This window comes from Oncorhynchus keta, chromosome 12 (genome assembly GCF_023373465.1).
Source record: "Oncorhynchus keta strain PuntledgeMale-10-30-2019 chromosome 12, Oket_V2, whole genome shotgun sequence".
NCBI classification, from domain to species: domain Eukaryota; kingdom Metazoa; phylum Chordata; class Actinopteri; order Salmoniformes; family Salmonidae; genus Oncorhynchus; species Oncorhynchus keta.
The window spans coordinates 20,487,170-20,515,034 of record NC_068432.1 but is presented as its reverse complement, the minus strand read 5'-3'; the positions used below and the strand labels follow the sequence as shown (position 1 = coordinate 20,515,034).

Sequence of the window (27,865 nt, the reverse complement as noted above, 5' to 3'; positions counted from 1 at the left end):
TTGTCTCCCCAATTTCTTATGGATATGTAATAATATATGTAATATGTAATTACATCACTGGAAATTACCATAGTCACAGAGAATTTTCTTTTTTTGAACCTCAATTTGCTTTTCAATATCAGTGGTGTGTGCGGATCATACGATAAGAAGATGGGTGTGTTGCCTTACCATCTCAGCTATATGGGCCATTGCCCATTGGATCATTTACAAACGTCCCACCTTCCACCGCTTTTACATTGGTTTAAGCAATATCCGAAGAGCTCGCGATAAACAGGGGAATGGTCTCCAATGGTGATATGTAGCTGCAGCGGATGATACAGCCTGCATCATGGGAGAAATATAAATGTAATCACGGATTGCAAAAAATATATCTAGTCTTGCGTTCAAATGTATCATTGAATGACGCCTGCATTTACTGTATGAATTCGATATTCACAGCTGAGGCAATTTAGCTGCTAGCTAGGTAAAGTAAGCTCGATGCTAATTCGTTTATTAGCCAGTGGCTGTTCGGAATCAGGCTAGCTGACGCTAACTAGCAAGTTAGTTCCACCATCCAATTCCACCCATCCAAAATAATAGTGGAACTTCGGCGTGTATCTTCAGCGCGGTTATCGATGCCTTTTTGAAGAAAGAAGAAATAGCTAAGCCAGTTCGCTATCTAGCAAGCATATGAGAAGGTAAGATAACTATCATAGTCCGCTAACGTTAGCTAGCTCGCTCGCTATGATTTAGAATTTGCCATCAGCCCTCATAACATAATGCACAACTTCATTGGCTATCTTTTTTTAAATGTTTACTAGTTAGCTTTGTTGTTCAACCCCATGTCAAACTACAATTATTTGTAATGGTGTGTGTGTATAGATGGATATAACCACCAAAGTTTTGGAAACCAGTATTAATTAGCCAAGTCACCACCTGCTTAACGTTAGCTAACCAGTCACAGAGCCAAACTCTTTTTCAGCTTGAAGTTATTGAACACCAATGTTCGTTTGAAATACCGTTATCATGAACTCATTCATTTATGCGCTGGAAATGACTTGACCTCTATCTGCATTAGTTTGACAGAACTGGGGTGTGTTCATTACAGAAAGTCTACCGTTTAAGAACTAAACTGGGAGGGACCTACCTGAATGTTTGCATTTCGATTTGGCGTAAACGGTTTCTGCAAAAAGTTTTGCAACAGAATCTGCGTAACGATTACACTCCAAACAGTTGAAAAACATCAAACTAATATTTATATTGGACATATTAATGTAGTTCCCGCCCTGTTTGTTGGGTTCGTTTTCGCTGCAAACGGGAATGTTTTGTAACCCTGCGACGTATTCATTACGTTGATTCTGTTGAAAACCATTTCTTAAACACAAACAAACAGAACGAAACGGGGATGGAGCCAACCGGAATTTGTCAAATAGAAATTCGTTTTTGTTGCGAAGCACAACTGTTTGGACTAATGATTACACCCCTGTTTTCTTTCTCACCATGATAATAGGTATTGGATTGAGATTTCACCCAATTTCCTCCACTTGAAGAAAACTGAACTGGCTGAGATGGATGAACAAAGTGTTGAGGTGTGGTCCATTTTGCACATCAGTATACAGTACCAGTCAAACATTTGGACACCTACTTATTCATGGGTTTTTCTTTATTTGTACTATTTTCTACTTTGTAGAATAATAGTGAAGACATCAACACTGAAATGACACATGGAATCATGTAGTAACCAAATAAGTGTAAAATAAATCTAAATATAGTTTAGATTCTTCAAAGTAGCCACCCTTTGCGTTGTTGACAGCTTTGTGCACTCTTGGCATTCTCTCAACCAGCTTCATGAGGGATGCTTTTCCAACAGTCTTGAAGGAGTTGGCTGCTTTCCTTCACACTGCGGTCCAACTCATCCCAAACCATCTCAATTGGGTTGAGGTCGGGTGATTGTGGAGGCCAGCTCATCTGACGCAGCACTCCAAAACTCCTTCTTGGTCAAATAGTCCTAATACAGCCTGGAGGTGTGTTGGACAATTGTCCTGTTGAAAAGCAAATGATACTCCTACTAAGCGCAAACCAGATGAGATGGCGTATCGCTGCAGAATCCTGTGGTTACCATGCTGGTTAAGTGTGCCTTGAATTCGAAATAAATCACTGACAGTGTCACCAGCCAAACACCCCACATCATCACACCTCCATGTTTCACTGTGGGAACCACACATGTGGAGATCATCTTTTCACCTACTCTGCGTCTCACAAAGACACAGCGGTTTGGAACCAAAAATCTCAAATTTGGACTTATCAGACTAATGGACAGATTTCCACAGGTCTGATGTCCATTGCTTGTGTTTCTTGGCCCAAGCAAGTCTCTTCTTTGTATTGGTGTCCTTTAGTAGTGGTTTCTTTGCAGCAATTCTACCATGAAGGCCTAATTCACGCAGTCTCTGAACAGTTGATGTTGAGGTGTCTGCTACTTGAACTCCGTGAAGCATGTATTTGGGCTGGTAACTCTAATGAACTTGTCCTCTGCAGCAGAAGTAACTGGGTCTTCCTTTCCTGAGGCAGTCCTCATGAGAGCCAGTTTCATCATAGCGCTTGATGCTTTTTGCGACTGCATTTTGACTGACCTTCATGTCTTAAAGTAATGATGGACTGTCATTTCTCTTTGCTTATTTGAGTTGTTCTTGCCATAATATGGACTTGGTCTTTTACCAAATAGGACTATTTTATCTGGTTGAGAGAATGCGAAGAGCAGGTGGCTACTTTGAAGAATCTCTAATCTCAAATATATTTGGATATGTTTAACTTTTTTTGGTTACTACATGATTCCATATGTTTTATTTCATAGTTTTGATGTCTTCATTATTATTCTACAATGTAAAAAATAAAAGCCTGGAATTGGTAGGTGTCAACTTTTGACTGGTACTATATGTGAATAAGGTATTTTTAAAATATTTTCAATACATTTGCAAACATAAAAAAAGAAACTATTTTCACTCTGTCATTATGTATGTCACTGGTTACCTCACTGCAGCTTTAGATAAAGACCCATCTGACTTGCTTGTGTGAACAAGATGACACACTGCTCTAACTAGAAAATCTCCTCAGCTGACAGGTGGATGGATGGAAGCACTCCTGAGCTCAGGATGTTTTACTAGACAAGAGCTTTTCCGCTTTCCTCTCAGCCATCGTTGGCCTTATGCCAATTGCATTAGATTGTGATATTGCTCACCCCACCAGACAGTCATTTACATTGGTTTGTGCCTCAACTGTACCAAATAAGAATTGATTCCTGCTTGCATGTCCATGACTAAGCCCCCCGTGACCATTGTGCTGCTAGTTTTTAATCACTGTTTGATAGATTGATATTTTCTGTATATTTAGAAAGTTAATTTAATTTACAAAATATCACATTTCTAGTTAGGCCTGTATTAATTGAATGTATCGTACACTACATTTCAAGAGCCTACTGTTTCCTGTCAATTTATAATGGTTCCAGTCTTGCTTTGATAATTTAAAAGCCTTCCATCTCTGCACGTAGAGTATTGCGGAGGTGTTTCGTTGTTTCATCTGTATGGAGAAGCTGCGGGACGCTCGGCTCTGCCCCCACTGCTCCAAACTCTGCTGTTTCAGCTGCATAAGGGTGAGTCTCATGACATGTCGCCACGGGCAATGAGGCCAGCTCGTTAGCGTAACTGCACAGCTGGGGAGTGAGGGAGAAATCTACAACAATGCACATTAAAAAGTCTCTGTTCGGACTAACATGCTTAAAACTCACAGTATTGGTGAATTAAGCAGAAGCTTTATGAAACTACTTTTCTTGTTTACCAGAGAAATCCAAAATTCCACTTTACATTTTCAAATGATTAAAGTATAGAAACATTCTCATTAGTGTTTACATTGAACTGTCTAGAAATATAGTAAATGAATGCGGTCATGGGTGTTAGGAATCTTGTCGAAATCTATACAACCTCATCTGCAGTGCTGTAATGTAACCTCTCCTATTGACAGCGCTGGTTGACTGAGCAGAGAGCCCAATGCCCACACTGTCGGTAAGCCCTCCTCCTACTACTGTAGTGGTATTCAAAGTAGGGGTTTCGACCCCGGAAAAATTCTAGTGCCAGTATCAATTCATGCTGGTAAAAGAAACACGTTTCTAAAGAAGTCTTGCTTGAAAAAATCTTGAATGTATACTAAACTTGGAGATCTGTATGTAACTTCCTTTGGCTATATTGTTTGATTAGATGTTTTTGGATAGACCTAGGCCACTTGTCAAACTCATTTCCAGGAGGGCAGACTGTTTGCAGGATTTCGCTCCTCCCTGGTACTTGATTAATGAAGTAACGTCACTAATTAGTAAAGAACTCCCCTCACCTGGTTGTCTAGGTCTTAATTGAAAGGAAAAACTAAAAACATGCAGACACTAGGCCCTCCATGGAATGAGTTTGACATCCCTGACCTAGGCTCTAGCCACCATTTAGTGGGCATTATATGTCAAGCCTGATCTTGTGTGTGTCCAGGGCACCACTGCAGCTGCGGGAGCTGGTGAACTGCCGTTGGGTTGAGGAAGTTACCCAGCAGCTGGACACCCTACAGCTCTGCAACCTCTCCAAACATGAGGAGAACGACAAGGACAAGTGAGCCCCAGCATCCCTCTCCATCGCTCCCCTGTGACTCGCCGCCTCATTCATCATCACTACCACTGCTTTTTTTTATATCTTCTGTCTCTCTGCCCTTTCTACCCCTTTCAGAAGACCTCTAAAATGAACTGAACCCCCATTAAACAAAATGTAGCTTGTACCTACAGTATGAGGCAAAAGCAACCTAAAATTGTGTCCTTTCAGCTAGGAAATTTGAAGGCCCAGCACATTCTAATGTGGGCTGAGTTTATAAATGGCTGGTTGTTTGGGAGTTGTTTTGTTGACAGTAGCTTGTTTTCCACCCAATTGCCATTAGATTTCCATGTGAATATGGAAAAATCTGCTTAAAGAAAATATGCGCATTTCCCACCCTTGTTGGGGATGAAAATCAGTGCATGATGACAGTGCACATGTGAAATTGACTTTTTCACTTACGTTTCCATGATTTCAATAACCTAAAGATCAATGTTTCCATCACATTTTCAACTGTCAGACGGCTGTCAAGCATCGATCATCATGTCACCAGAATAAGACCCTTGATATTTAATGGATAGGAGCGTCAAGCTCATCACTGCACTTTCACCACCCTATTTAATCTGTAGCCTAATAAACTGCATGGTTTCCCGAGTCGCAGTGGGAGGACCACACCATATCATCACTTGACTCCCAAGTTTACTTTGATATGATGGTTATTATATCAATATTTGTACATAAAGTAGTTTCCTCCTCCATTTCTCACATTATGTCTGTGTTTATAACATTTTACAGACCCTTCCTGTTTCCATCACAGCTATCATGATTTTTTTTTTTAAATACGGTTTGCCTTTACTTGCAAAAAAACTGGATCGAAACATGGTTAATTATAGAACATGTATTGAAAAGAGATTCCAGAGGGTCTGGATGTGTCAACCTTATCAGTTGTGTGGTTTGTCTACAGGTGTGAGAACCACCATGAGAAGCTCAGTGTGTTCTGCTGGACCTGTAAGAAGTGCATCTGCCACCAGTGTGCTCTGTGGGGAGGCATGGTAAGTGACCCCCAGAGGAGTATTCTCAATCAAGCCCACATCAGTTTGGTATAAGTCAAGTACTCTGTCAGTCTGTCCCTCCATTTTATGATCACCACATCTACCCCTTTCCCAAGCATGGTGGCCACACCTTCAAACCTCTGGCTGAGATCTATGAGCAGCATGTGACCAAGGTGAACGAGGAGGTGGCCAAGCTCCGCCGACGCCTCATGGAACTTATCAGCCTGGTGCAGGAAGTGGTGAGGGGAACTGTCTGTATATTATGACATATCATTGGATCGTTTGATTGTTTTTTGTGCCTTGGTTAGACGCGCACATGAGAAAATAGTATCACTAATGCAGTGTTGATTTCAACCGCTAGATGGCACAACGACACTACAGGTAATTATCCTCTGTAGCTAATTATCCTCTACACACTATCCATCTATGATGACAGCTGAAGTTACCGTTGTACCAATCTCTGCCTTCATTTGACATGGTTTTCTGGTTCTCTCAGGAGAGGAATGTGGAAGCAGTGCGAGGGGCCAAGGACGAGCGAGTGCGAGAGATCCGTAATGCAGTGGAAATGATGATCGCCCGTCTGGACAACCAGCTCAAAAACAAACTCCTCACCCTCATGGGTACGCTCATTTGGTGACACCATTCCGGGTTCACTCTAGTCACTGTAATGCCCTTCTATGTCACTGAAATATTATTTTTTACATGAAAATGTCCTCTCACAACAGGTCAGAAGACCTCCCTCACCCAGGAGACTGAGCTACTGGAGTCTCTCCTACAAGAGGTGGAACATCAGGTGTGTGAACTTGTACCATACCACTCACTATACAGCGTACCATTTAATACATTTAACACCAGTAAACCAAAAGGCAATAATAACAGCATAGGTGGCACTACAAGTGGATTGGACACGGTGTACCTGCTTGAGGGTGTGTGGTCCTGTGGTTTGTGGAGGCAGGTGTTTAAGAGGAGAGTGTGAAGTGTTTCCAGTGGAAGTCTGGCACGCCACACTGCACAGCACTTAGGGTAGCTGGAGGAGAAAAGGGGGGTCAGGTCATGGGTTAGGCTAGCCCTTCTCATGACTCCAATGCTACATTGGAGTCATTCCACGTCCCTTTTGATTAGCTGAGGTGTTTTGGTCAAGTGTGGAATGCTCCATCTAGAAATGGTTGATGCTTGAGTGCGAGATGGTTTTGAAACCTTGAACACCCAACTGAAAGTAACACTCCGGTGTTTCCAGATTTCTATAATTACTTACAATATGAGTGAAATAGTTTTCCTTCTAAAAAATTGTAATTAAGTTTGTTAAAAAGTAGACTTACTTTGTTGGAATGGTGTGGGTATACCCCAATAACAGAATGGTGTGGGTGTATATAAAATATTCATGCTAGTCATTAAACAGATTTATGCGAGTAGAGTACTGATTGGCCAGCTCATCCTCCTCACTAGTATGACATAATCTATGAGGAAATGGCAAACATTTTTGAAACTGTCTGTTTTGAAGTGTTTTTTTTTTTTTTTTTTTTTTTTTTTCTCCAAATTATGCATTGGCGACATGGGACTCTAGGACGAGTCAACAACATTTGGGTATGCGTTAACAGAATATAAACTTTTAAAGTTCAAAGGACAGTTACTTTAATTATCAAAATTTAACATAAAAAATACACATATTTTACCACTTTAATCTTTTGTGTGTAACACCTCTTCGAGCAGACTTCCGAGATTCCATTAGCTCAGGAAGTGAAATGCAAAACACCTCCATGGGTATGATATGAAAGTATAACTTGCACTCTGTGATTATTAGGGGTTAGACAGAGCGTTGTACACGTTGGCCCCACTGTGGTCAATTGTTCATATGGGAACCCTATGGCTGTATGGCAGCAGGTAGCCTAACGTTTAAGACCGTTGGGACAGTAACCAAAAGCTAGCTGGTTCGAATCCTCGAACTGACTAGATGAAAAATGTGTCTGTGTCCTTGAGCAAGACACTTAACCCTAATTTGCTCCTATAATTTGCTCTAAGAGCGTCTTCTAAATGACTTGTTCTCGAGACCAATGCTTAGGTTTAAATTATAAAGTAAATCTCAGAGACTTGGATTTAAAAGGAATAGTGCTGAGACTGGTGCAAAAGATATGATGGAAGAAAGCCCGTGTTTACACCAATCCAATTGGTGTAAACAATGAACAAAAATAAACATAACATGTAAAGTGTTGGTCCCATGCTTCATGAGCTGAAATAAAAGATCCCACAAATGTTCTATACGCAAATGTATTTCTCTCACATTTTGTGCACAAGTTTGTTTACATACTTGTTAGTGAGCATTTCTCCTTTGCCATGGATTTCCATCCACCTGACAAGTGTGGCATATCAAGAAGTTGATTAAACAGCATGAAAATTACACAGGCGCACGTTGTCCTGGGGACAATAAAAGGCCACTCTAAAATGTGCAGTTTTGTCATTCAAGACAATGCCACAGCTGTCAAGTTTTAAGGAGTGTGTGCAATTGACATGCTGACTGCAGGAGATGCTACTAGAGATGTTGCCTGATAATTTAATGTTCATTTCTCTCCCATAAGCCGCTTACAATGTCATTTTAGAGATTTTGGCAGTACTTCCAACCGGCCTCACAACCGCAGACTAAGTGCATGGCGTTGTCTGGGCGAGCGGTTAGCTGATGTCAATGTTGTGAACAGAGTGCTACCTTGGTGGTGGTAGGGTTATGGTATGGGCAGGCATATGCTACGAACAACGAACACAATTACATTTTATTGATGTCAATTTGAATGCACAGAGATACCGTGACAAGATCCTGAGGTCCATTGTTGTGCCTCTCATCCGCCATTAGCTTTTCCTGTTAGATAGTGACACAAAAGCTCTGCATTTTTTAAATCTGGCCATCTCCTGGCCGCATTTACCAGCCAGCTTCAGTAGCATAAAATCCCCCAAAAGCTTGAACTCCATTACATTTTTCTGACTATTGAGATTTACTTTTAGTTTTCTGAGAGAACTCATGTGAAACTTCAAGAAACCAGGTTGTTCACCCTGATTTGAAACGCTTGTGAGAAACTAAGCTTTTATGTTTTAGATGAGTCATTGATTGGCAAGAGCTTGATAATCCTGCCCTTTTCAGTCCAGAGATTCCTATATTTCATAACTGAGCCTAAATTCATTGAAGGTCGCAAGCCCCCTGAGAGAATGGGTGTCCTGGCTTCAACTGTCAGTCACGCATTCAAATTCAGCCATGTGAATCTTTAAGGATGTTTCTCAGGTTCGTAATGCGTTATTCAAACACAAACAATTTAAGAAAAAGATATAGCTGTTTTCCGCCCTTCACCCAGATGTTTTCTTATACATTCCACCTTGGGATTTCCATGGCCTGTGGAACTCTACCTTGATATGTCATGCCGCCAGTGAAATGAGATGACTGTAAGCGTTAAGGGTGGGGGGGTGGGTCAGGTGTTGCTCTGCGGAGCTCTAGAATTGTGTGTGTTGTTCTGTCCTTCAGCTGCGCTCCTGCAGTAAGAGCGAGTTGATCTCCAAGAGCCCAGAGATCCTGCTCATGTTCCAGCAGGTTCACCGCAAGCCCATGCAGTCGTTTGTTACCACCCCAGTACCCCCAGACTTCACCAGGTAACATACTAAATCCTACTGAACTAAACCCATTCGAACTGCACTCCCTAGGTACTGTACTTAACCGCAGATGATGCCCTGCACTCTCTTTTTAGACTTTGTTGTAGCTGTGTTTTCAAATTGTCGTCAGAGAAAGGAGGATCCACTTTTTAAATATGGATGTTCAGTTTAATTTTGTATTTTCAGATATACATTTCCATTTTGGATGAGTCATAATGCAGCAAGATATTTTTATGCTTTTAATGGATATTTGATGAAATTGAGCTGTAATTACGAAACATCTCCCCCCCCACACACACATACAGTGAGCTGGTTCCTGCCTATGACTCAAGCACTTTCGTTCTGGCAAACTTCAGGTAAAAAAAATCCTCATCGCTCTTACTCATCTAGTCTTGAAAATGCTCTGATATTCAGCTTGTGTATGTTAAGCTGAAGAGGATGGCTGAAGTTTTATATGCCCGTAACCAATCGTGCAAATTTATTGTTTTTTGTTGCCTTGTTTAACTTGTTTTTTAACTTATTTATTTTGTACATAATGTTGCTGCTACTGTCTCTTATGACTGAAAATAAATAACATCTGGAAATCAGAACTGGGATTACTCACCACGAACTGGAAGAAGCCTTTTCCTTTAACGAGAAAGATACACATTTGTGTGAAGAAAAGACGGAGGAAAATAGGACCCAGATGGGCTGCCTTTTTGAAAATCCGTAGGCGAGCAAGTAAACTCCCACTGCCATCAATTCTACTTGCTAACATGCAGTCATTGGAAAATAAAATTGATGGCTAACGATTATCCTACCAACGGGACATTAAGAACTGTAATATCTTGTGTTTCAACGAGTCGTGGCTGAACGACAACGCGGATAATATAGAGCTGGAGAGATTTCAATGCACCGGCAGAATAGAGAAGCTACGTCTGGTAAGGGGGGGGGGGTTTGTGTGTGTGTGTGTATCTTTTTGCGATGTCTAATATTAAATACGTCTTGATCTTGAGGTATTGCTCGCCTGAGGTAGAGTACCTAATGATAAGCTGTAGTCCACACTATATACCAAGAAAGTTCTCATCTATATTATTTGTAGCCCTCTATTCACCACCACAGACCGGATGCTACGCTACAGGACTGTTTTGCTAGCACAGACTAGAATATGTTCCGGGATTCATCCAATGGCATTGAGGAGTATACCACCTCAGTCATCGGCTTCATCAATAAGTGCACCGCGACGTCGTCCCCACAGTGATCGTGTATCCCAACAAGAAGCCATGGATTACAGGCAACATCAAGCTAAAGGCTAGAGCTGCCACTTTCAAGGAGTGGGACACTAATCTAGATTCCGCTATGCCCTCAGACGAACCATCAAACAGGCAAAGCGTCAATACAGGATTAAGATTGAATCCTACAACACCGGCTCTGACGCTTGTTGGATGTGGCAGGGTTTGAAAACTATTATGGACTACAAAGAGAAACCCAGCCTTGAGCTTCCCAGTGACGCGAGTCTAACAGACAAGCTAAATGCCTTTTTATGCTCGCTTTGAGGCAAGCAACACTGAAGCATGCACGAGCACACCAGCTGTTCTGGATGAGTGTGATAACGCTCTCGGTAGCTGATGTGAGTGAGACCCGGGGCCAGATGGATTACCAGGACGTGTACTCAAATCATGTGCGGACCAACTGACAACTGTCTTCACTGACATTTTCAACCTCTCCCTGATCCAGTCTAAAACATACATGTTTCATGCAGACCACCATAGTCCCTGTGCCCAAGGAAGCGAAGTTAACCTGCCTAAATGATTACCACCCCGTAGCACTCACGTCGGTAGCCATGAAATGCTTTGAAATGCTGTTCATGGCTCACATCAACTGCATCCTCCCTGATACCCTAGACCAACTCCAATTCGTATACCGCCTCAACAGATCCACAGATGACGCAATCTCAATTTCACCACGCTGCTCCTTCCCACCTGGACAAAAGGAACACCTATGTGAGAATGCTGTTCATTGACAACAGCTCAGCGTTCAACACCATCGTGCCCACAAAGCTCATCACTAAGCTAAGGACCCTGGGACTAAACGCCTCCCTCTGCAACTGGATCCTGGACATCCTGACGGCCCGCCCCCAGGTGGTAAGGGTAGGAAACAACATGTCTGCCACGTTGATCCTCAACACTGGGGCCCCTCAGGGGTGTGTACTTATACCCTCTTGTACTCCCTCTTCACTGACGACTGCGTGGCCAAACACGACTCCAACACCATCAAGTTTGCTGACGACACAACAGTGGTAGGCCTGATCAACGATGAGACTATAGGGAGGTCAGAGAACTGGCAGTGGGGGCCAGGACTGCAACCTCTCCCTCAATGTGAGCAAGACAAAGGAGCTGATCGTGGACTACAGGAAAAGTTTTGCCGAACAGGCCCCCATTAACATCAACGGGGCTGTAGTGGAGTGGGTCGAGAGTTTCGAGTTCCTTGGTGTCCACATCACCAACGATCTATCGTGGTCCAAGACAGTTGTGAAGAGGGCACGACTGGTTGCATCACCGCCTGGTATTGCAACTGCTCGGCATCTGACCGTAAGGCGCTACAGAGGGAAGGTAGTGCGTACAGCCCAGTACATCACTGTTGCCAAGCTTCCTTGAATCCAGGACCTATATAATAGGCGGTGTCAGAGGAAAGCCCATAAAATTGTCAGACTCCAGTCACCCAAGTCAGACTATTTTCTCTGCTTCTGCACTGCAAGCGGTACCGGAGCACCAAGTCTAGAACCAAAAGGCTCCTTAACAGCTTCTACCACCAAGCCTTAAGACTCCTGAACAATTAATCAAAAGGTCACTGGACTGTTACATTGCCCCCTCCTCCCATTTGTTTTGTACACAACTTCTACTCGCTGTTTATTATCTATGCATAGTCACTTCACCCCTACCTACATGTACAAATGACCTCTAACCTGTACCCCCGCACGCTGACTCGGTACCTGTACCCCCTCTATATAGCCTCGTTATTGTGTTATTTTTTTATAATTTTATACTTTAGTTTATTTGTTAAATATTTTCTTAACTCTTCTTGAACTGCACTGTTGGTTAAGTGCTTGTAAGTAAGCACTTCACGTTAAGGTCTACACTTGTTGTATTCGGCGCATGTGACAAAGTTTGATTTGAATAGAAATCAAGTCTTTTTAAACAACAAACAAAATATATTTGACCTTTTGTGTCTTGGCAAAGAATACTAAGTCCCCCATTTGGGTTGCCAAGTCCAAGGCTCTGATTAAGTGCTTATGCTCTAGCTGCTAATTAGCATGTGACTGATCATGTATTAGCATCAGTCAGTTGGGGGATTTGCTCCGTTAAAACAACCACGGACATGTCGGCCCATGATGATGAGCAATTTCTCTCTCGTTGTGACACTTACCAAGACGCAGTAGAAATTGGCTTGTTTAATGAATGGGTTCATCCTATCTGACTTGTTATTCTGCCGGTGTGTTCCGTTGGTCTTGCAGCACCCTGAGACAGAGGGCAGATCCTGTCTACAGCCCACCACTCCAGATATCTGGCCTCTGCTGGAGACTCAAGGTTTACCCAGTGAGTAGACCACAGGCGGTTGGTGGCACCTTAATTGGGGGAGGACAGGCCTGTGGTAACGGCTGGAGCGGAATGAATGGCATCAAATACATCAAACACATTTACATTTGTTTTATGCCATTCCATTTGCTCTGTTCCAGCCATTATTATGAGCCATCCTCCCCTCTGTAGCCTCCGTTGGAGTAGACCGACACCTCCAGCAATTGGTTGTTATCTTGTAGTAATTGAAACGAGACAATTAGCTCTTATGTTCATCCTATCTTACTCTAGCTACTAGATTTGATATGTCACAACGAAGTTTTCAGTATTGAAGATCTGTGAAAAACTGGTTCATCATTATGTGTGTTTCTCCTTCAGGATGGCAACGGTGTGGTGCGTGGCAATTACCTGTCAGTTTTCTTGGAACTGTCTGCAGGACTCCCTGAAACGTCGAAGTATGTTTTTGTAAATTGTCATTCTCTTTCAAGTTTTCACTTTTAGTTATATCACCTTTAACGCGTGTGTTTGTGTCTGTAGGTACGAGTACCGCGTGGAGATGGTTCACCAGGCCTCCAGCGACCCCACTAAGAACATCATCAGGGAGTTTGCGTCAGACTTTGAGGTCTGGTGCTACTTCATATAATGTTTACATACCCTACATTACTCATCTCATATGTATATACTGTACTCTATACCATCCACTGCATCTTGCCTATGCCGTTTTTATGTACATATTCTTATTCATTCCTTTACACGTGTGTGTGTGTGTGTGTGTGTGTGTGTGTGTGTGTGTGTGTGTGTGTGTGTGTGTAAGGTAATTGTTAGGTTAGATTACTCGTTGGATATTACTGCATTGTCGGAACTAGAAGCACAAGCATTTCGCTACACTCACATTAACATCTGCTAACCATGTGTATGTGACAAATAACATTTGATTTGATTTGAGGTGGGGGAGTGCTGGGGATACAACCGCTTCTTCAGACTGGACCTGCTGGCCAGTGAGGGCTACCTCAACATGCAGACTGACACTCTAGTCCTCAGGTGGGTATTGGTGAGCGACTAGTGCTTTTTGAGGTCTGTTTGACTATTTAATTTTTTTATAAAGATTTTCCATTTCAAGATTAAAAAAATAAAAACATGTATTATGAAATAATTACATAAAAATTATTTGAGAGCTTTTTAATGGAAATTTCAAAGCATTGTGAACATTCAATTGCCAAAACATTGAAAATATTCCGTTCTCTGTCAATTCCACATTAGATAGACAACGATAGGAAAATAATATGAAATAAAATATTTCAGTTGTGTATATTACTGTTTATTTGATGACTATTATTTTTCATTCCTCAGTCATGATCTCATCTTTGCTCAGGCAGAAGCAGTCAATCAGACAACGTTATCTCTGTGCTCCCCATATTGTCTTTACTCATCATATTTAGCTAGGCTAGTCTGCCTAAACATGCTGCAGAGCTGTCTGTCTGACACAATAATTTTACTAGTTCTTCAAAGTAGATAAGACACACATTCACAAACTGTCGTTGAATGTGTTCCTTATCCCTCTCTCTCGTCATTCCTCTCTCACGCGGTCCGTGTATCTAACGTAGCAGGCGTAAAAGTGTATCCATCTCTGTCCGTGCTGGAAAGAACAGGCGCAATGGATTATGGTCATTGTAGATAATTGTTACGTTTCTGCTTCAGCCCAGCCTCCCACATAGTTCTTGACTTGATTTCTCTCGTAAAAATAAAATCACTGCAGGTGAGTTACCACTACTACACATTAGACAGAAAGGTGCCATGTCTTTATCAGCTCCGATTCCGGGTTCATTGATATCCTCAACAGGTACCAGGTGCGTTCGCCCACCTTCTTCCAGAAGTGCAGAGACCAATACTGGTACATCAGCCAGCTGGAGTCAGCCCAGTCCAGCTACATCCAGCAAATCAACAATCTCAAAGAGGTGGGTGCTTAGATCAGGGTTTACCAAATTAGGTCCTGGGTCCATATTTTGGATTTTTCCCTACCACTACACAACTGATTCAAATAACAAACTCATCAAGCTTTGATTATTTGAATCTGCTTTGCAGTGCTAGGTCCAAAAAACAAAACGTGCACCCAGGGGGAACCCCAGGACCGAGTTTGCTTAGACCACAAATGAATCTTAGCTTAAATGTTTGTCTTGTCATTGCATATTATGTCCACCTGTTTTCAGAGGCTGGCCATTGAGCTTATCTGTAGGCAGCAGTCTCGCAGCTCGTCCCCTCCTAACCGGCGCCTGGGCCCCTCGACCTCGGAGAGAGACTCACGCTCAGGGAAAGGCCCCGTGGCTGAGGGCAGCTGCCAGACCACTGACACCAAAGAGGAAGAGGAGGAGGAGGAGGAGGAAGAGAAGACTCGGCACGATGACTCCAATGTGAGTAACTCAGACATTAGAGCTTTATAATTATATTAATGAGGACCACCGAGGATCACTGTATTGGTTCATGTTTTTGGTTCAAGATGGTGCACACACTACCATATGATTATACTGATTTAAAGCTAGCTAGCTAATAAATGCACTTAGTCATAGCAAATGTAATTCGCTATACACCATCACTGGTATTATCAGGCTGTAGACTTAAATATTGTTTGAAACAGTATCTTCAAAATAAAAGAGGAATACGCAAAGCATAAATATGTTATCTAAATGAAGTAGCTAAGAGATAATAGGGTCCCCTTGGAAACACTTGTCAACACTTTGGTTCCTACCCTGTCACAATAACTCCTTCCTGGCATTTTCATTCGTTGTCATGTCAACAACATTGTATTCAAAGTGCCCACTAGTATAGAATTAGAATAAACATTCTGTTTCCGTAATTGCAACAGTGAGTCCAAGTGTTTTGCTCTAAATCGCAAGTCAAATCGCAATTGCAACATTTGGTGAAAGATCAGGCCTAGGTTGTTTGCCCATATCGAACAACCCTACGTGGCAGTGTGGAAATTCTCAAATTAGTGCAGTTAATGCAGAAATTGATCAATGTTGACAACATTATAAAATAATCAGAATGGAGATAGACCCATTGAAATCACTTAGAATGTACGGTTGAAGTTGGAAGTTTACATACACTTAGGTTGGAGTCATTAACTCGTTTTTCAACCACTCCACAAAGTTCTTGTTAACAAACTATAGTTTTGGCAAGTCACGTTAGGACATCAACTTTGTGCATGACACAAGTCATTTTTCCAATAATTGTTTACAGACAGATTATTTCACTTATAATGCACTGTATCACAATTCCAGTGGGTCAGACAGTTTAGATACACTAAGTTGACTGTGCCTTTAAACGGCTTGGAAAATTCCAGAAAATGATGTCATGGCTTTAGAAGCTTCTGATAGGCTAATTGACATCATTTGAGTCAATTGGAATTGTACCTGTGGATGTATTTCAAGGCCTACCTTCAAACTCGGTGCCTCATTGCTTGACATCATGGGGGAAATCAACTAAGACCTCTTTAAAAATATTATAGACCTCCACAAGTCTGGTTCATCCTTGGGAGCAATTTCCAAATGCCTGAAGGTGCCACGTTCATCTGTACAAACAATAGTATGTAAGTATAAACACCATGGGACCACGCAGCCGTCATACCGCTCAGGAAGGAGACGTGTTCTGTCTCCTAGAGATTACCGTACTTTGGTGCGAAAAGTGCAAATCAATCCCAGAACAGCAACAAAGGACCCTGTGAAGTTGCTGGAAGAAAACGGGTACAAAAGTATCTATATCCACAGTAAAACGAGTCCTATATCTACACAAAGGCCGCTCAGCAAGGAAGAAGCCACTGCTCCAAAACTCCCCTAAAAAAGACAGACTATGGTTTGCAACTGCACATGAGGACAAAGGTGGTACTTTTTGGAGAAATGTCCTCTGGTCTGATGAAACAAAAATAGAACTGTTTGGCCATAATGACCATCGTTATGTTTGGAGGAGAAAGCGGGAGGCTTGCAAGCCGAAGAACATCATCCCAACTATAAAACACGGGGGTGGCAGCATCATGTTGTTGGGGTGCATTGCTGCAGGAGGGACTTGTGCACTTCACAAAATAGATGACATCATGCACAAAATAGATGACATCATGAGGCAGGAAAATCGTGTGGATATATTGAAGCAACATCTCAAGACATCAGTCAGGAAGTTAAAGCTTGGTCGAAAATGGGTGGTCCAAATGGACAATGACCCCAAGCATACTTCCAAAGTTGTGGCAAAATGGCTTAAGGACAACAAAGTCACGGTATTGGAGTGGCCATCACAAAGCCCTGACCTCAATCCCATAGAAAATTTGTGGGCAGAACTGAAAAATCATGTGTGAGCAAAGAGGCCTAGAAACCTGACTCAGTTACACCAGCTCTGTCAGGAGGAATGGGCCAAAATTCACCCAACTTACTGTGGGAAGCTTGAAGGCTACCCGAAAAGTTTGACCCAAGTTAAACAATTTAAAGACTATGCTACCAAGTACTAATTGAGTGTATGTAAACTTCTGACCCACTGGGAATGTGATGAAATAAATAATTCTCTCTACTATTATTCTGACATTTCACATTATTTTTAATTGAAAGTGGTGTTCCTAACTGACCTAAGATAGTGAATTTTTACTAGGATTAAATGTCAGGAATTTTGGAAAAACTGAGTTTAAATGTATTTGGCTAAGGTGTATGTAAACTTCTGACTTCAACTGTATGTGTTGCCACCCTTGGGTTATGCACTACTTATAAAGCAAATGTAACGCTTTCATTATTAAAAACATAAAATTCCGTGATATATTTTGGCCATATTGTCCAGCCCTAATGGGAGTCTGGGGAGGCGCCTGAGATGGCGTTTTCTATCACTATCAACAAAACACCAAATTAATTTATTGTGGAATGGTGTCGAATGTTTCCAATAGAGTTCCAGACCATTTATAGAATCTATGCCAAGGCACATTGAAGCTGTTTTGGCTCGTGGTGGCCCAGCGCCCTATTCTACCGTCTAAAAGTTTGGGATCACTTAGAAATGTCCTTGTTTTTTAACAAAAAGTACTTTTTTCCCTCCATTAAAATAACATCAAATAGATGTTAGCACAGCTGAAAACTTATGATTAAAGATGCAATAAAACTGGCCTTTAGACTAGTTGAGTATCTGGAGCATCAGCGTTTGGGGGTTTGATTACAGGCTCAAAATGTCTAAAAACAAAGACTTTCTTCTGAAACTCGTCAGTTTTTCTTGTTCTGAGAAATTAAGGCTATTCCATGCGAGAAATTGCCAAGAAACTGAAGATCTCTTTCAACGCTGTGTCCTACTCCCTTTCACAGAACTTCACAAAATGTATAATTTTGGTTCATATTTGTTTCAGATTAAAATGTTATTTTAAAAATGGCGCATCATTAGTCTATATTACTGGACTAAATTAGATTTTTAAAAACACTTATAAATCATTCCACCTTTTCTTCCACTTAATGTATCTTGTCATACCTAAGCACTGACCTCAGTGTGCAGTATCATAAGTTGTCTTAAGATGGAGATGCGACACAGTAGAGGGTAAACACTTGGTGCGTCAGGAGGTGAGCTCCAAGCTACGTGTTGTCTGAACATTGTGCCAATATTGCATTAATGTTGAAGTGTGATCATGAGCAATCTGACAGGGACCTTGAGCATGGACTGTTCCATTGGTGTATCAGATGATAAAACTTGACAGAGCAGTACAAAGAGGCTCTTATGTAAATGTTGTGCCAACGGTGTGGTCAGGAGCTGTCTGACGGGGATTTGGAGGTGGACTGTCTGACGGGGGATGAGGTGAACCCTCTGGACGGCAGCAGCACCTCTGGCAGCTCCACGGCAACCAGCAACACAGAGGAGAACGACATCGACGAAGAGACCATGTGAGTGGCCTACCGAAACTTGCTTGTTTTTGGGGGATGGATGCAGAAAGGAAATTATATTTTCTGCATCCTATCAGTACAATTAAGTTAGACTCCCTCTGCCCTTCCCCACCATCCGGGTTGTGCTACTTAGAAAAAGTGTTTTATATGACTAGTGTATGCGTACCTCATCGACGTGTTTTCAAACCCCTGCAACCAGAGAGACTGAGAGTGGAGTGCAGCGCTGGATCATCAGCCTCGCATGTTCTCTCTTCCCGCATCCACCCCCTCATTGTGAGCTCTCCAGATGAGCCGTCCATGAGTCATCATTGCTCCTCATACTGCCTGGCTGGCTGAGTGTAAAACACCAACACGAGGCTCACCAGCTCCTTCCTCACACAAGCGCACACTTACATTATCACACATGTACCGTATGCATAAACACTCTCACAGAAGGGCTTCCCATGTCTTCATACAGACCTGTACGCGCATGCATACATACATTACATAGAGAACACACATTGTTCAATCTCCATGCCTCTCCTGAAACATTTAAATCCATGTTAGTGCTCCATGTTTGCTTTTAACAAGGATCCTCTCAGGCCCTGTGGGGGAAACTACAGTCAAGTGCCACCCCCCTCTCCTCCCACAAGGCACTTCTCTCTCGCGCTCGCAAAAGCTGTAATGCTGGTAGTGCTTTTTCTCCTCCAAGATGCTCTGGGATGCGTTGCTCCATCGTTTTCACGTCTATAAATACACTGAGTGGCGGCGAGTGAGAAAAGCTCTGCTGGATATCTCTGACTCATGTTGTGCTATGGGCTGATATAATGGCTGCTGTGTTTCCCGTTGTCTCCTGGGGCATACCTAAAGACATGTGTACAGGGAAGGCTTACAGACTGATGTATACGAACACACAATGTACAGGCACACAAGTCAGTCACTTACTTGCACACTCTCAAATGGGCACACACATCCCCATGGGGCCATTTGGCCCCTGCTAAAAGAACAGCACGACTTATCATTAAGCTGTACCATTCGACAGAGAACATTGCAGTGTCCATCAATTTCATCAGTAGAACTACTAGTTGGTCTGTGACAACAGAGCACTTTCTGTCTAATCACCCTAAAAAGCTTTTTGGTAAGGGAACACTGCTCGGTGATTTAGGGAGTCCTGGACATGCACACACTTTCTCATTGAAGAGTTGCTGGTCCAGCCAAGGTCTTGCGGATGCTGATTTATTATTTGTCTCATTAATGCCGTCAGCCTATAGTATTGGCCAAGGAAGTCAATTTTCCTTAAGTGGGGATGATTTGAACGTGCACAGTTTCTATACCCAAAGAGGTCCATGGAGGGAACGACATTTCCATGTCCCCCAAAAGGTCACATCTCGCTGTCTTGTAACAATAAGTCGGCCAATAAAACCAATTGATAAACTGAATCAACTAAAACTCAGTTGACCAAATTTAAATGCCAGCGAGGCTAATTGAAATGATAGGTAGACTTGTTTTCCTGGTCTTGGCATGGTTTCGGCATTCAGTCAGCTTTAGTGTTGGCGGTCAGCTAAAGTTTTAGTGTTCGTTTGACCGTGACATTGTAGCAATGTTGTTCCCAGTCCTGAAGTTGATGGTCTCTGGTTCTCAGGTCTGGGGAGAATGACGTGGAGTTCAGTAGGAACCTGGATATGGAGGAGGGAGAACTGCCTGCCGCTGTGGCAGGAGCAGCAGGTAACCTCTTCCTCCCCTTTGTCTCCATCTCTTTCTCTCTCTCTACTCCCTCATCTGTTTTTCCATCCCCCTCCCCTCTTTTCTCTCCATCCCGTTCTCTCACAGCCTCGTTCTCCCTCTCATACTTTCTGTCTGTACGTCTCTCTTTCCGTCGCCTTTTTTCTCTCCTCTTTTTGATCTATATCATCAGAACTCTCGTGTGTGTGTGTGTGTCTAATGGGGCTTAAAGAGGATGTCATGGGTGCTGATGTGGAATGTTTAAACTGTGTGTGTGTGTGTGTGTGTGTGTGTGTTAAGCCAAAGGGGAGTGTGAAAGGCTGCATAACAATCCATGTGTCAGTTTACTTTAATTTACATAGTGTTTAGGATGCACCTTTCTTTAGCAGATCTAAGCCTTGTCCTGTTACTCTTCGGTACTTTGATAATTGATTTAAACTTTAGCAACTCAGTGCGGGCCACCCTTAAACTTGGACATGTTGGTAGTCCCTTTTACTTCATATCGGACTCTCCTCCGAAAGGAAAATATTATCCATTATTGCATGCCCCAATGCCTAATAGTCGGTTAGCCAGGGAGGTTATTCAAATTCAAATGTATTCATTAAACATTGGCTGCAAAGTGGATTATCGTCCCCGCCTCCATTACTCTCACTGCCTCAGACAGAGTAGCGTTTTTTTCCAATCTAATCTCTCGCCTTTTGAAATGCTCATTGTATGCAGCCCTTAATGATTTTTATGCTGCTCTCGTAGCTGTGCGCCGGCTGACTCATTCAGTACTGCAGTGAAATGGCTGGAGAGTTGAACTGAATCTTGGTGCAGGAGTTCTCTTGTCTGTAACTTAAAATGGAGATGCAGCATGGGCTGTTTAGTAGCCATTGAGCTCCGCTCTGTGTTAAACCTAGGTAAAGATTTCCTCTTGCACAAGTATTCAATATTCCCTTTTCCAAACTCATTCAAAGTGTCAATTGACTCCCCTTGCTGCTCCTCCAACACTCGATAGATAGAAGCATATCCAGTGTAGCTCACATTTGGTCTCCCCAACTGTTTCCTCACCATTGTACCTCTGAAAATACCTTTCTCACTCTAACCCTCTCCCAGGAAGCTCTAACCCCGGGGCCAGGTCTCTGAGGCATAGTGGTGGTCTCTCCTCCGCTGGCAGGAACAACAGTTTGCTAGAAATTGACCCCGTCATCCTCATCCAGCTACTGGATCTGAAGGAGCGCAGCAGTGTGGAGTCACTGTGGGGCCTTCAACCCAGACCCCCTGCCTCCCTGCTGCACAGCCCAGGTAGGGTCTGTCTTTCACAGCCTCCTACTCTGTACAGGGTAGCCAAGCTAAGGCACAGTCACTCCCTCTCTGGCAGACATTAGGATAAGCGCTAATAGCCAATTAATCTTTTCATCTCCTTTTTTCACTCTTCCCTTTTTTCTCTCTCTCTCGCTCCAGTCCAAGTCCACTCCAGGAAGGAGCGGGGTGAGCGCAGGCCTCAGACAGTGAGGCGGGGAGCCCCAGACTCTGGGGTCCTGATTCGGCTCAAGGCACAGATGGCCGAGGTGCGCAGTAAGATGACGGATGTCAAGTGTCAGCTGGAGGCACGGGGGGAGACCAAGGCAGGGCCCTCCGGCGGGGCCACAGGGGTGGAGCAGGGGCCCTCTTACCACTCAGAGCTAGGGCCCAGCAGGAAGCCCATAGAGCTAGATCTGATGGGGAAAGGACCTGGGGTCTCCAGACACTGTCGCTCTGGTGAGAGGTGCCACACACATAATACACACACACACACACTACATAATACACACAGACTACAATCTTTGGAATCGGATAGCGTTTTACGTCACGTTCTACTGTCAAACTCTTTGAAGACTAGATGGGCAGCTGGGGAGCTATCAACTGCTCAATGAGATGTTTATCTAGCTGTGGTTTGTGTGGCAGGAGGGAAGAAGGCCTCATCTCCCAAGCAGGATGGGAGCAGGCTGGGCCTAAGGAGGGCTGCAGACGTAGTTGAGAAGGAGCTGAGAGGCCAGAGTGGTGGAGAGTCGTCCAGCGACCAAAGCCTCTTTCCCAGGGGCACCTCCAACGGATCAGAGGGTCAGTAGTAAAGCCAGGCAGAGGTGTCTGGGTTATCAGTGTTTAGACCACCATGGATCTACCTATGTTCCCAAATAAATTATTGTCAGCTGATGACTTCTGACTGACCAGTGTTTCCCTGTGCGGTGTCATACTGTAGGAGCCCTGAAGCCACGCAGCACCCACAGCTCCCCTCCCTATCTGGGCAGCTCGTCGTCCTGCTCCGAAAACAAACCCTGCAGCTCCAAACACGACCAGGAGCAGCTCTACGGGTCTGACCTGTACGCTCTGGAGGTCCTCAGCTGCATCTCCACCGCCACCATGGCACGACCCAGGACCAAAACCATGGGGTAAACTAACACCTTGTCCTAAATCCAACCCTAGCCCCTATGCATTTGTGGAGATCCAAAGCGACTGGATTGAAATTCTATTGTTTATTTTTCCCATATCTAATATTTTTTCATACAGTCCAGGTGCTTGGAGAATGGAGCTTGATAATTGAAAAGTGTACTTGACAGTTGAGAATATAAACTCCCTCATACAACATTTCTGTTTGCTCCACAATCTTTTAATGGATCGTTTTAAACCAACGCTTTAGTTATTATTCCTTTATCAAGTGTTTAGCCCCTGCCAAAGCCTCCAATTTAACAATTTGTTTTTTTGTTGGCGTCATATTTGTTTTGTACTACTGTTTCTTTATTACTTCACTGTGCCAACCTTGGCTGGGTTTTAAAAGAATGCCGGATAAGTGAAAATAAAGTGCTGCTGCTGTTGTAGCTAAGTGGTATTTCTGTGGCACCCTATTTGGTATTGCAAATTGACCCTCCCAGTGGACCACAAAGGCCTTGAGAGCCAGCTTTCTCTAAAATAACTGTTTAGCTTTGGAATAAACCAGCTACTAGTGGTGAAAATGTTGCTGTTCCTATCCATCAGTGTTCTGTAAGTTTTGTGTGGACCCCATGAAGAAAAGCCGCTGCTTCTTTAACAGCTAATGGTGATACGAATACAAATCGTAAATCTCAACAATGGCTTAGAAAGAATTTAAGAAAAATGTCTATTGAAATCATACAATTTCGCTTGTGCTTAAAATAAGTGGCAAATCTACTTTCCTCCTGTCTCGCATTTGTGTGGATGGTCATTTTTATTAATTGATGGACCACTCTAGGAGCAGTGTGAAAAGGTCTTGGCAGTGGCCACGGGGATTATCTGAGGTGATGTTGTGCAGGAGGCTTTGTGAGAAGGGAATTGTGTAAACTGACACCCTCCTTCTCTCTCTTCCTCCTCCCCTCCCTCAGGGCCGGCCTGCTGACGGACAGCTCTCTGGACTGTGACTCGGAGCCGGCTGAGATCCGCCAGTCACTGCTCTTCCTGGCAGAGGAACCCTCTTCATGCCCCAACGAAGGTGAGCCCTCACTGCTCTAACACCCCTCCCTTCCTCCACCTCTAGCTCCACCCTCCTCGACGGAGTGATGGCACTACGGCTTGAGCTCCACTCTTCATCTTAAGTGGATAGAATGTACTGTAATCTAATTACATACTGCAGGTAGAGTTAACAGCTTCTTTGAGAAGGGTATTTTAAAATGTGTTTCTCCTCTCCTCCATTTCTCCTAATGAACTCTGGGGTGAGTCCGTGTCTGTAGAGAGAGCGAGTGGGTGTCTACTTGGCACTGGTGTGCAAGATGAGACCATCAATGCCAAGAGCACACCTGTTCCCCTTACCTGTGAGACTCCGCTATAAGGTTCTTTCTGTCTCCCCCACCCTGTTTCTGGACCTTTTTCTTTTACATCTTACATCTTTCTTTTACATCTTTCTGATGTTTTCCTTTTTGACCCCCCCTTTCTGTTTACCTATGTGCTCTCCCTTTTCTGTTTACCTATGTGCTCTCCCTTTTCTGTTTACCTATGTGCTCTCCCTTTTCTGTTTACCTATGTGCTCTCCCTTTTCTGTTTACCTATGTGCTCTCCCTTTTCTGTTTACCTATGTGCTCTCCCTTTTCTGTTTACCTATGTGCTCTCCCTTTTCTGTTTACCTATGTGCTCTCCCTTTTCTGTTTACCTATGTGCTCTCCCTTTTCTGTTTACCTATGTGCTCTCCCTTTTCTGTTTACCTATGTGCTCTCCCTTTTCTGTTTACCTATGTGCTCTCCCTTTTCTGTTTACCTATGTGCTCTCCCTGTCATTCTGTTTTCCCTTATCTTGTGTGTCCCTCTTTCTGTCTGTCAGGTCATGTTGTCCAGAAGCGGACGGTGGTACTGCTGCCAGGTATGAGTAGTGATAGTGAGATCGACTGTGACACAGAGAACGAGGACGAGGTGGTGGTCCTGGAGGCTGGAGATTGTCGCTACGACACCCCGGCACTGCCCTGCGCAGGTCAATATTGTTACCTGCTGTAACCCCCTCACACAAAAACATGCATACCCTAGTGTGGGGTTTCATTTCTGCACGTTCTCCATACACATGTATCCTCAAATCAACTTGCCAGTTCCTTGGAAGGAAATTATTGCTATGATTAAATGCTTCTTTTCTTCTTTCCTCCCAGGAGACCAATTGATCTCTGACCTAAGCTTCACCACAGTAGAGACCACAGACAGGTGATTCCCCTCCAATTTGGACACCACAGCCGGTCTAGACAGTGGCAATCGCCATTTGGGAACTGGATCGTAGTGTATATAACTTTAATGCACATGAGCATTTGTGTCGACACGTGCATGCACTCATTCTAGTCACTGACAACCCAAATACTACGAATGCTACAACTCACTAAATAAGCACCTTGATGATGATGATGATGACTAACTGCAAAATGTGTCACAATATATTTGGTCACATTCATTCATCTTTTCATTTAAATGTACATTTTATGAAATATGGGTTTATGGGGCGATGAACAATATATTTGCGAGAAATATATTCCTGTCGGTGTTAAATAAAATAGGAAGTTATAATATGTAACTAATGAGGTCATGGTTGACTTTTGCAATGTCTACATACTCAGATTGGGCTTTGGTCTGGGCATTATGAGCTAAGGTGAATTTTTAGAAAGAAGCATGGGGCACCTGCTTTACAACAGAAAGAGAACATCAAAAGCTCTCTGCCTTTCTGATTCAATGAGGTGCTATTGATGTATTTGTGTGGAGGAGCACAGTCAAGCAGGTATCACACAGTGCTGTAATGAACACTCAATTCTGGTTAAGTCTAAACAAATGCCTTGAAATGAAGTGGACACATTTACAACCTTAATTCCTGTATCAACATGGCTTAAAACGTGTTAGGAACCCTTTACGTTAACTGAAGGAAAGGCGGGGATGAAACACAAGGACAAATTGCCCAAAGTCCCCTTTGCGTAAATCTTGTCAATGTAAACTACTGTACTTCATCAACTTCTCCTGTTAGATTGGAGTTGCTTTCTTCCCAGTAAATCATTCAGAACAAGAACCTGCTGTGTAGACAAACATTGCTGCTGTGTAGACAAACATTGAAATGTGGATCAACGGTACGGCCTCCTCTGGCCTGTGTAAAAGATGGCTACATTTTGAATTGGTATTGAGTGAAGTCTTAGTAGGGAAATGACTCTTGCTCACAGTATTGAGTGGATTCTGACTGAATTGATTATTAACCATTCTTGATTGACGGTCTGGGCTTCAAGTGCTCGTTGACCTTGTCTCTTCATTAATAATAATATATGCCATTTAGCAGACGCTTTTATCCAAAGCGACTTACAGTCATGTGTACATACATTCTACGTATGGGTGGTCCCGGGGATCGAACCCACTACCCTGGCGTTACAAGCGCCATGCTCTACCAACTGAGCTACCCACATGCACATCAAAGCTGACATACATTATACATACAGGGTTCTTTCTTTCATGAAGTGTTTTCTGCAGCTCTTGTCAAGATGAGCTCTGTAACATAGGCACATGTGTAGGTGTTGTTTTGCGTTTTCTTCCCTGATAGCATTTGTGTCCACACTGTAATTTCCATCTTCACTCTTTCCCTGTGCTGTGTGAGCAACGCCTCCCAGTTCAGCTTTTCTGCTTGACTTAGAAAAATGGGTCCATACAAAATCACCCGTTTTGACTTCTATGAAGGAGATGCAACTCAGTGGATTCCTTTCCCTGTTCAAACATAGTCTTAAATGGATTCAAATGTTACACTCTATCTTCTTGGGTCTAGATACATTTTATTTGAGTTAATTATTAGCAAAAATTAGTTTGACTGAGACGTGTGTAAATAAGTGTTTGTTTTGTACAAAGACTCCCCAACAATGATGTGAATATTTTTCTTTAAAGTGTGTAATTGGACCCATTACCTTTTGAAGTTTTTCCTTTTTGCCCATCAGAGGGTGCCATTTCTGCCTTAAAGTTTAGCTTTGCTCTGTGACCGTGGACCATTTTTCTTTACAGTGCCATTTTATTGCTTTCAACCCTTAAAATGAATCTAAAGACTACACTAGCGTCCCACACTAGCGTCCACATGGACATCATAATAGAAACTGTAGTTGCTTTTTGGAGAACAATGAACACTGACAGTCGTAATTTGAATAAAGTGATGACCCAAACCGAATCTGTAAACATTTCTATCCCTTGAAAGGGAGATATGTAAGATGTCTCAAAGTATACTAATGTGCATTGACTAATAAGGAAATATGTTTCCAAATGCCTGAGTGGAGAGCTGAGTGGTTAATGCTGTTAATATCTTCCTATGTCAGCTATAGGATGCCTGATGCTAAACCCACAGTTGCACATCTTCCTAATGTTCCATCGTGTGCCTAGAATCACATGGCTTTAATAGGGTTGAACAGGCAGAGTGTGGAAAATATGCGTAAAACCTCTTGTGCCCTTGAAAGGGTGTTTGTATATACAGCTCGAGACTCATCCTGATATGGTCTTATTGTGTCTATCGATTTATGTGTGTGTGTGTGTACACTGCACATTTCTGTTACTGCCCAGGTTTGAGGTGTGTGTGTGTATACACTGCACATTTCTGTTATTGCCCAGGTTTGAGATGTGTGTGTGTGTACACTGCACATTTCTTTTACTGCCCAGGTTTGTGTGTGTACACTGCACATTTCTGTTATTGCCGAGGTGTGTGTGTACACTGCACATTTCTGTTACTGCCCAGATTTGAGGTGTGTGTGTGTGTGTGTGTGTGTGTGTGTGTGTACACTGCCCAGGTTTGAGGTGTGTGTGTGGGTGGGTGGGCTGGCTGAGGAAAGGCACTAGAAAGGTGATTACATGTTTTTGAGTGTTCATGCTCTCCTTGTGTCTGAGTGTTTGTTTTGTATTGTCCCAGAATGCAGTGGGAATTTATGTTGAATGTCTTTTTTTAAATTCTTTTTTTGTACTTATATGACATGAACAAATTAAAATATTGTTTGGTTTCTTGAA

The 27,865-nt window shown here is 43.0% G+C and overlaps 1 protein-coding gene across 2 annotated transcripts; it reads left to right on the top strand.

Annotated features, from left to right (window-relative positions):
* Positions 1–244: 244 nt before the first annotated feature.
* On the top strand, positions 245–27,865 carry LOC118391105 (E3 ubiquitin-protein ligase TRIM37-like). 2 transcript variants are annotated; one of them, XM_035782129.2, is made up of 27 exons: positions 245–677; positions 1,490–1,568; positions 3,524–3,625; positions 3,994–4,034; positions 4,503–4,619; positions 5,560–5,647; positions 5,764–5,886; positions 6,144–6,267; positions 6,373–6,440; positions 9,150–9,274; positions 9,580–9,630; positions 12,768–12,849; positions 13,207–13,283; positions 13,366–13,450; positions 13,775–13,869; positions 14,669–14,783; positions 15,036–15,236; positions 18,580–18,713; positions 20,335–20,417; positions 21,513–21,701; positions 21,861–22,157; positions 22,344–22,499; positions 22,639–22,828; positions 23,774–23,880; positions 24,119–24,199; positions 24,702–24,848; positions 25,018–27,865. In XM_035782129.2, the coding sequence occupies exons 1-27, from the start codon at positions 670–672 to the stop codon at positions 25,071–25,073; spliced, it is 3,021 nt and encodes a 1,006-aa protein (XP_035638022.1). In that variant the 5' UTR covers positions 245–669; the 3' UTR covers positions 25,074–27,865. The 2 variants fall into 2 exon arrangements, with proteins under 2 accessions (XP_035638022.1, XP_035638023.1); XM_035782130.2 differs by lacking the exon at positions 24,119–24,199 and having other exon boundaries at positions 246–677.